This window comes from Brachionichthys hirsutus, chromosome 12 (genome assembly GCF_040956055.1).
Source record: "Brachionichthys hirsutus isolate HB-005 chromosome 12, CSIRO-AGI_Bhir_v1, whole genome shotgun sequence".
NCBI classification, from domain to species: Eukaryota; Metazoa; Chordata; class Actinopteri; order Lophiiformes; family Brachionichthyidae; genus Brachionichthys; species Brachionichthys hirsutus.
In genome coordinates this window covers 2,336,025-2,345,900 of record NC_090908.1, presented here as the reverse complement: position 1 = coordinate 2,345,900, position 9,876 = coordinate 2,336,025, and the positions used below count along the sequence as shown (strand labels likewise).

At 46.7% G+C, this 9,876-nt stretch overlaps 1 protein-coding gene across 1 annotated transcript; it reads left to right on the top strand.

Moving 5' to 3' along the window:
• Window positions 1-8,299: 8,299 nt before the first annotated feature.
• On the top strand, window positions 8,300-9,445 carry LOC137902640 (gap junction alpha-5 protein-like). The gene has a single exon (XM_068746732.1). The coding sequence runs from the start codon at window positions 8,300-8,302 to the stop codon at window positions 9,443-9,445; it is 1,146 nt and encodes a 381-aa protein (XP_068602833.1).
• The last annotated feature ends 431 nt before the right edge of the window (window positions 9,446-9,876 follow it).

Here is a 9,876-nt window from a genome sequence, read left to right as displayed (position 1 = left end):
TAAACGGCATGTTTCCTCTGGCACTCTCCACATCTTGATAACGAGGTTCTCAATAGGGCGGAGGAGGAACCGACAAAGGTCTGCTGTACGGGCTTTGTTTGCTTTCATTGTGATAGAACGTCAGCTGCGACTTTTGCACAAAGGAAGATACAGAAATCACATGAAAGAATTCGCTCACAGCAGAGATGCTGATCGAAGGGTTAAACCGGTCTGACTCGCTGCATGTCTGAGGCAGAAGGGGAAACGATTTATTCAAATATCGCAGGGAAAGCACTGCAGGTACGTCGTCGTAAGAAGGCTCTGCTGTGTCCGAGCGAGGGATGACTGGCAGAGAGAGAGAGAGCAGCCATCAGCGTAGATGGTACGACGATCGGAAAGATATCCAGTTATCTCGGCCATGGGAGGAAAGTAGAGGAAGAAAGGATAACGTAGCCACCAGGCTAACATTTCAAATGGCAGTGCACACCTTTCACACCCCCCCCCCCCCCCCCCATGCCCGATCCTCCCATTTCACACATTCCCATGTAGGGTAGTGAGTCTTTGGGGAATTGAGGGGTCGTGGTCGTCCATCCCTTCAGACGTCCCTCCAAGTGAAGCTTTTTCAGATGCAAAACCGAGTGGTGGGAGAAAAAGCCCAAACAGGCATTGAAAGATTGCTCACGGGCCGGTAAAAGAAGCGTAGGAATGGTATTTGTCTTCACAAATAAATATGCAAAAATGTTTTTTTTACAAAATTCACATGAGTATCTGATTGATGTAGATGCAAATAAATACGTAATTGGATTGCTGTAATACATGCTTTAGAAAAATCCCCATTTATGTGTTATTACACGCTATTCTCATCCCGTTGTAACAATAAACATTTATTATGATATGCAGTTTGTTTTATTTTGTTCTGTAAATAATGTTAGATAAATCAGACATAGATTCTGAATATAAACTATATTCCATTTGTACTATATTTAGTAAAAGTTTTCAGAGGTGATTTCCAACTCATGGCCTCCCGTTTATAACTTGCATTTCACAGTGCGAAACTTTTTTTTTCCACCTTGGTCGAAGCTGTAAATGGAAACGACAATTTGCTGCCCTCTTCCCAGCTGCCACGCACAGACAGAGCTTATGGGAATACCGGATTAAAAGGACCCACAACAACACACGCGTGACCCACATATGTAACCATAACCGTCATCGGTGCTTTCTAGAAAGGATTCCAGCCGGCGAGAACAGCAGGAGTCTAAATCTGTTGGAAACATAAGGAGGATTGAATGACACACGTCGGTTTATCACAGCGTCTCATTGATGCCTGCGAGCATGTGGTTTAATAATAACCTGGTGCTAACGGGAATGATATTGATATGAGGCTGTGGATCCATAGTGCAGTAGTAGTGTTAAGACATATATCAGGAGCAACCAGTGAACAATATGTATAACATATAACCAAAGCCTTTCTTTGCACCATTTTGGTGTCATTTTGTGGCCATCTCCCGGGCAACCGCTGGCGGGATGCAGAAAGGAGTTGGAGGTTACGTATGAAACGAGTGTCCATCAAGCTTGGCTTCCCTCGGACGCGGCTGAGGCAGGTCAGAACAGCCGGGGTCAGGCCGGCAGAGAGGCTGGGGGGGGGGGTTACACTAATGCATCCTGGCACTGTAGGATTCGTTTCCCTTGAAGCACACGTGCAACGCTCCCACACGGGGGCACACTCAGTCGTCCGCCCTCAAAGGCCTCATCACGGCAGTAAGTGATGAGATTAAGGGAAGTCGTGGAACATCAATTCTTTATTGCAAATCCCTTCGTGCTGTGAGCTGCAGGAGATGCTTCTCCTCTTAAGCTGCCCTGATGGCCACTAACATGGAAATGTCCACGTAGCCTTTAAACTGGGGGTGGCTTAAGATCTAATTAGGAATTAGATGCAGCTTTTTTTCCATCCCTTCAAATCCTCCATTGCACGCCTGAAGCGATGTCGGATGCTCCATGGGTGCTCCATGGGCTTTCGTTTAAGGAAAATCATTTTCTTAGGGACAATCAGCGGCCGCTTTAATGTTTTCAGTCTCGGCTTTTGTCCAGTTCAAGCAACAGGTCTGATTTGTTTTCTCTCCTGAAACCAAGACCGAAAATAATTTACTCAATACCACTGACAACAAATATTTATTTGGATACAGTACGAGAGTTGCCCGGCAGGGTTTGTCATGAGATCTTAATCACTTGGTTTCTCCTGCTATTTATAGAATAAACGTTTTCTCTGCTTCACAGTGAAAGGCTCCGTTGTTAGCGGAGCGCTAGCCGCTCAGATCACCAATTAGGCCATGGTAATATCAGAGAAGTAAAAACTGAGGAAGAGTAACTTCTATTTCACCATAGCAACACTTTTGTGTTCAGTGTAATAACCAATGGAAAAATGGCCGTACACTTTTTGTATTCCTTTTTGGGGACACTATTATCATGATAAATATTTAGCTATTTACCATTATCATGATAAATATTTAGCTACCCCCAGAGGCCGTTTAGGTTTTATTAATGCCAGTGGTATAATTAATGTAAAACTGCTCCAACGAAAGGGGAAAATACAACCATGTTCCAGAATGACAAACGTATCGTTTGATTGATTCGGGGAGATTATCGACAAAATAACTGCCATTCCTAAAATAATCCTATTTTAAATATAAACGGATTCGTTGAAAATAATTGCCGACAGCAGCTTTAGGTCCGATGTTGTCTTGACCACCCCGACTTTGTGAATCTGCAGACGTGCGGTTCTATCATTTCCTATCTAATTTTGAAAACGAGAAACTCAGCCTAACAGAAATGGTGGACGGTTGCTCAGCTGAGCTGCAGTTACTTCCTGGAGTCTTCCTCCTGCGAAACTCACCAACTTCCGGGAGTCCTTTCACACACGGGACAGACATAGGAGTGGTGTTCCTCTTATCAAACTCTCAGCGAGAGAGAAAATCGTGCTTCCCCAAATTAGGAAAATTCAGTAAATTCGACTGAAGTGGAAAATTCAAGGCAAGGAATAGTGCAAATGTAGGATCGGAGTCACATCTGTCAGCAAAAGGACTATTATTATTATACATGTGTGTGTGTGTGTGTGTCTGAGACTGATACTGTGGACAGTCTCTGCATAATTCCAGTTCCAATTACATGCCTTTGAAAGCAAATCGGCCTATCAGCAAGGAGGAATCAAAATGAAACAAACTCTATAACGGTGCATGGATCTGTAGAGAAAAGAGACAGTCTGAGGACAAAACTCCCCCATGCAACGGCAAAACAAGAGCGAGATGGGAGCAGCGAGGAGCAGCGAGGAGCAGTGAGGAGCAGTGAGGAGCAGCGAGGAGCAGCGAGGAGCAGCAGGACCTTACAGGGATGCTCAGATGGAAAAGTGAATGAAAGAAGCATCCATGGTAAGACTTGATTTTATCATTCTTTTCTGTATGAAATGATTTGTCTAATCATCCAGATTTTAATTTTTACCAAAGTAAAGTCCATTCCATGAATTCATTAGCTTGCCTTGTCCTGAACTATTCTCACGACTAAGCACACAAACATTCACGGTATCTGACGGACATCTGATCGTTTCCCCATGTCTGGCGCTGAACGCAGGACAACAGCCGAGCTGGAAACCTTGAGAATCGCACGACTTTCCATTGATCCCAGAAAACAATTCCACTTCCCGTTGGAGGAGAATGCTTCCCAGCAAAACATAGAGCCCCGGGGATGTAAGAGAAAAGGGGAAGTGGGGGGGGGGGGATGTAGGAGGGGACAGAAGGGAGGGCCACCGGGGGAACACTCTCGTGATGCCCCTGCGTGGACGAACAGTTTTGTTCTGGGATGACACTGAACTCAGACACTCCAGATCCGACTCGTGAGCCTGCGGTCGTCATCGCCCGTCATTTCAAAGGAAGGCTCGTTCCTCTGAGGAGCCTCTGAGGAATCCAGCCGACGGCACAGAAAGCAGGTGAGCCAAAAATATTTATGAAACATTTATAAAATAACAAACTGAGATCACGGAAAGGATGCTGCCATTCAGGGGAACATTGGGAGCCTCACATTACCATTATAGCAGCGGAATACATTAGGCGTCATCTTGGGAGGCACGTTTAGGAGATGGAAGATGTTACCGTTGAATATGCAAAAGAGAATCGCAGATTCAAACAAAGTGCAGCTCTGGAGACCTTAAAACGAGAATCGCAGCAACGTGTGCAGACGATGAAGACGAGGAAGAATTTTCATCTCTATAGAGTCGCAAGAACAAGAAAAACTGAAATTCTGATTCCACTCCATCACGTCTTTGCAACACTTTCTAGTCTCACACTGAAAATGTCTTCGCGTGCACTGAGCGGGAGATATTTACCTACCGGTAAATTTATTATTAATAAACGTGTTCACTGATGTGAATGATAGCCGACCAATTTATCAGCATTTATTTTTCATTAATTAATGACATGAGAATACAATCTAACTACTTATACTATCGGCGATGGTTCCACGTTGACCCAAATAAATCTGAATAATTTAACGATTTATTTTAGTTTCCCTAAACCAATATCGTAGCAGTCGTAATCTAAAGAGGTGCTCCTATGCTTAGTTAAATATAGCAATATCATATAATAAATATGCTCCATTGTCATCAAACAACTGTAAGATGTGTATAAAATTAAGGGTTAATCTACGCGGCTGATTCTGACTGAACCAATAAATCTAAGAGATAAATACATCACGAGACGAACACGCTATGCTGGATCTTAATCAGGAGTGTCTTGGAGTGTTCCTCCATGAAGCACTTTGCATCCGTCCAGCCCCGGGATCCAGCTGAGCAATAGATCACAGCAGGGCTGTGGGTCCGTGGGTGCCGAGCCAAGCAGCCATGTAAGGTAGCGAGCAGCCCGGCGGCCTGCCGGCTGATATACGGCGGCCGATATCCATGCTGGGCTGCTGGCAACAACAGGTGACTCACATGAGTGGGAGGCACCCCCCCATCCCCCCGACCCACAACAGATCCACTCTGGAGGTCAGACTCTCCCCGACCCGCATCCTGATACCTCTAAACTCCAACGTGCTCGTCTGTGAACGTAATCCTGGCATTCGCGGGATGCTGCAGATCAGCAGCTGCTGCTGTACCCCCCCCCCCTGCACCCCCTAAAGCGTTGCATCACCTATAACGCATGTTATTACAGCTACATAATGTCCTGAAACTGCTTCAGTCACTGAAACAAACTGAACAGAATATCTTAAGCCCGGGTGCGTTGAGTAAATCACACGCTGGCGCTGATGTCAAAGGGGACGGATGAAGCTTGCATTACGTGCTCCGTGTTTTGTCGCAGCCGTTTCCCTGAAGCGTTGCCGAGCCGTCATAACATTGTAAAGTGAGCTGCTATGAATTTATCTCATTTGGTGATTTCATGTATTTATGAAGACAAAAATAATAATAATTCACAGTCAAACAAAAAACATTCAAGAGACAAATAGTTCTGAGACAAATTTTTCAAAAGCATACATTCGATTGTAATATGACTAAACTTAAAATTTGTAAAAACAAAAAACTGAAGAATTGATCCATGCCATTTCCTCCGGGATTAGTTTGTCCAAGGTGATATCTTTATTTTTTAATTATGTTCCCTCCTCCATGTCAGGACAGTGTTAACGAGACACCAGCTCTCTCCTTCTCGGAAGTTCACGTCAAAATAGCAGCAAAACATAAAATCTAAATCTAACTAGTCCTTGGAATTGAATCAGAGTACAAACACATAGTAAACTGTTATGTCGGAACTATTCTTTTTCATCTGCTTTTGTGATAGAGAAATGATGCATCATTTCTCAAAACATCCATTGAGTTGATAAAACAATAAAATATGGCTGTCACTGACCGAGGCAGAAAAGAACCCAAGGGGCAGGCGAAGAGGCAGAGTCCGGGAGGCAGGACGGGTCGGTACACGGGAGGTCGGTCCGAGTTGCTGGAAAGTAGGGAACATCTCTGACGACCCGGCGGGGGTGTGGCGTGTGAGCAGGGTCTATGTCGTGTCCGGGCTGATTGCTGATGTGGTGCAGGTGATGACGGGAACACAGGTGACGGGAATGAGGCGATTGCAGGAGCACCGGGATGGGGAAGACAGGAGAGTTAGTGGGGGGGATGAAACAGGCCCGCCTCAAGGTGTGACAATGGCTTTCATTTTGGCATTTGTTTTTTTAATATATATCTAAAAAAATATATCTGAAATCTTTTTAAAGATTTTATATGCCGGTATATATATATATATATATAAATAGATATAGCATTTGTTTTTCCACAATATCTTTAGAATCTAAACTTCAAGACCCTTCAGTTTGTGAATATTACAAAATCCCAGACAATAATTCTTGTCCGGTTTTCATATTTTGTAATTAGAATGAGAAATGACTGTCAGGCGATTTGGTTGTTACGACCGCATGTTGAGAGTTTTGCTGAAAGATTGGCTTCCTCTTCAGAAAATCCCTTCAGACACACATAATAACACGACTCCGCTTCACGCACGAGGCGGCGTAAATACTTTTTCCTCCACTGACGTTAGTCTAAACACGTCCCATTAGAGGGAAGCTGGCTCAGGAAACGTATTCCGCTGCCATCGAGCTGCCGACGTGGAGCAGACGGCGTGTGAGGATCCGGAGCCTGTCAAACACAGCTTAGCGCTGAAAGGTGCAGCTTGCTGGGGGAATGTTGTTCCAGGTCTGTGGACACGCGGAGTGTCAGAGGGATGGTCAGCTGCAGGTTTGTATTCTGAGGGTCATAAGCGGCCGACTAAAACAGAATAATTGTGTCTTTCTTGGTTCTCAGATGATTCTTAAATCTTCTGTTAGGGACATAAATCTGAAGCCGCGGCTCCGCGTGTCGGATTCCAGGATGAAAAGCACGACTCCTTTTAGTTCCTCGCCCCTTTTGGCCTGAGGAAGTCATATTGTTTGAGATGACTTGCCCCGAGGACAGGACGGGGTAGTCGTGGAAATGGCAAAGACAACCAGACCGCTGCTTCTCACCAGGTGATCGGAACCCTTTGTGTAAAATACCTTTTATGATTTGTTAAGGTCATCCGAAGGATCGCTTACTTTCACATAAAGTCAAAGGATCAGAAGTCACCAGTTGCTGCAAACTTAAAAATATTTGAAATTTAAAAATGAATGATGTACATTAATACCCAATAATATTAATCCTCGACTCTTTGAATGGGATCGTTCTGCAAAAATGAATACTTCTGATTCTGGTCTCTCCATACTTTAGATTATCATACATTTTATCAGATTGTTTTTAGCATTAACCAATAAGATGTGATTACCTCCTGCTATGGTGCTGATGTTGCCCCCGTGGCCGCACGTTGCCACGGAGCTTTTTAGGAATGTGCTGTAGACATTTTCCTTAACCGTGCAAAGTAGGGCAGAAACCTCCGGCGCGTGCCGTCAAACTGTTCCTTCAGCACCGCTCTCCTACTTTACAAGTCGTTGGTCTCTCACCGCACAGTTAAACCTGGCACTTAGTCGCTCCGTTCATGTGGGTGTCAGAGGTCACGCCTCGATGGCGTTTCCTATAACTCCTCGATAACAAGGGTCATTTGTTGGTCTTGTAAAACTGTCTGGCGGACGGCCTTATAGGGTGATTCTCGTCTGAGACTTGCCAGCCTGTCGCTGCCATGTTTGGGTCTGAACCAAACTCTCACTAATGCTGGAGTCAAGAGGTAAAAACGTGCACTGCACACGCACACACACACACGCACACACACACAGGTTGCAGCATGTAGGAGTTGTTTGTTATTCTGCAGCACAGATCAGTTCTCGGCTGCTGTTCTCGTGCCGGGAGAGAAGTCTGTTGGGAATCGTCCACCGGCGAGATGGACGGACAGCTCAGCCAAGGTCACGGCGCGAAAAGGACGAAGACTAGCTTTCACTTTGCCTCTGGTGGTCGCTGTCTCTCGGACACAGTTTGGAATGAACTGGAATGTAAACACAAAGACCTTTCTTAAAATAACTTAACTATTTACTTTTATGCGACCCCACAACTTCCACTCGCTGTTCCTCTCTCGTGGGAAAACGGTTGTTCTCATGCCAGTGTCCAGACCTCGAGATATTCCGTCAGAGAGGCTATTTTTATGCACATGACTCCAAACACTCCCATTTCATTTACGGGAGCGTCGACTGCTGTCTGGGACTGATTATTTCTGTTTTCCCATTTTTGCCCTGTCCTCCACCTTTCACCTTTACCCTTGCACCACTAGTGTGCCCCGTCTCTTTACCGTCTCTTGTCCCTCTCTAGTTTTCGTTTGGTCCGTGAGCAGTGATGGGGGACTGGAGCCTCCTGGGGAATTTCCTCGAGGAGGTCCAGGAACACTCCACTTCGGTCGGGAAGGTGTGGCTCACCATCCTCTTCATCTTCCGTATCCTGGTGCTGGGCACGGCAGCCGAGTCCTCCTGGGGCGACGAGCAGAGCGACTTCCTCTGCGACACTCAGCAACCTGGCTGCACCAACGTGTGCTACGACAGCGCTTTCCCCATCGCCCACATCCGCTACTGGGTGCTGCAGATTGTTTTTGTCTCCACGCCATCTCTCATCTACATGGGCCATGCCATGCACACAGTGCGCAGGGAGGAGAAGCAGAGGAGAAGGGAGCAGGAGGAGAGAGAGGCAAGCGTGGAGCACGGAGGAGACCTGGAGGGAGACAAGGAGTACCTGCAGCACAAGGAGCGCGAAAAAGCGACGACGTCCGACAGGCCGGGTCCCGTTCGCCTCAAGGGAGCGCTGCTGCAGACGTACATGCTGAGCATCTTGATCCGCACTGTGATGGAGGTGACATTTATCGTGGTGCAGTATTTGATCTATGGGGTGTTCCTGGAGGCGCTGTACCTGTGCGAGGCCTCGCCCTGCCCCAACCCCGTCAACTGCTACATGTCCAGGCCCACAGAGAAGAACGTCTTCATCGTCTTCATGCTGGTGGTGGCCGGTGTGTCTCTGCTGCTTTCTGTGCTGGAGCTCTACCACCTCGGCTGGAAGAGCATCAGGAGATTCATGAGAAGAAAGGTGCTCCAGAGGGGCAAGCGCAGAGCGGTGACGGTGGCTGTGTCTGCAGCGCTGGAGCCCAGCAGCCCATCCGGGCCCTCGGCCTCCTGCACCCCACCTCCTGATTTCAGCCAGTGCCTGGTGGCCCCGAGCTCCATGAATCCAATGACCTCCATGGCCTCTCATCCCTTTAACAACAGAATGGCACTGCAGCAGAACTCGGTCAACATGGCCACCGAGCGGCATCACAGCTGTGACAATGTGGAAGAGGAGGAAGACTTCCTGAGGATGAGATATGACCAAGCGCCCACGGAGCTTCCCAACAGCTGCTCGCCATCGCCTCTGCTGCGCTACATGAGGGACAAACGCCGCCTGAGCAAAACCAGCGGGAGCAGCAGCCGTGCTCGCCAAGATGACCTGGCGGTTTAGAGCCGGGACAGGCAGGAAGCTGGGCCTCTAGCGCCAAAGGGAGAGGACGGAAAGTTTGTTTTAGAAGAGACAAAGAAGGAGCGATCGGAGCCAGAACATACGCACAGGATAATTATGCAAACTAATGAAAGCTGACATTTGACTGCAGAGAACAGACGGGATGTTCTCTCAGAGCTCTGAGAGGATCCTGTAAACTAGATGGAAACAAACTGCAAAAGAAAAAACCCTTTCAAGTGGGAACAGGGTAACAGGTGATTCCTGACAACAGCACACTTTATACTTCTTAACACTTAAAGCCAAATTAAGAGAGATAAAAGTGGACCGACGCTCAGTGCTTGGTGTGAGACGGCTTCATAAGTCATTTCTTTAACAGTCAAACTTTAGAATCCACCCAATCTGTATGCAAAACTTGACAAAGGGTTTTGTTTTGC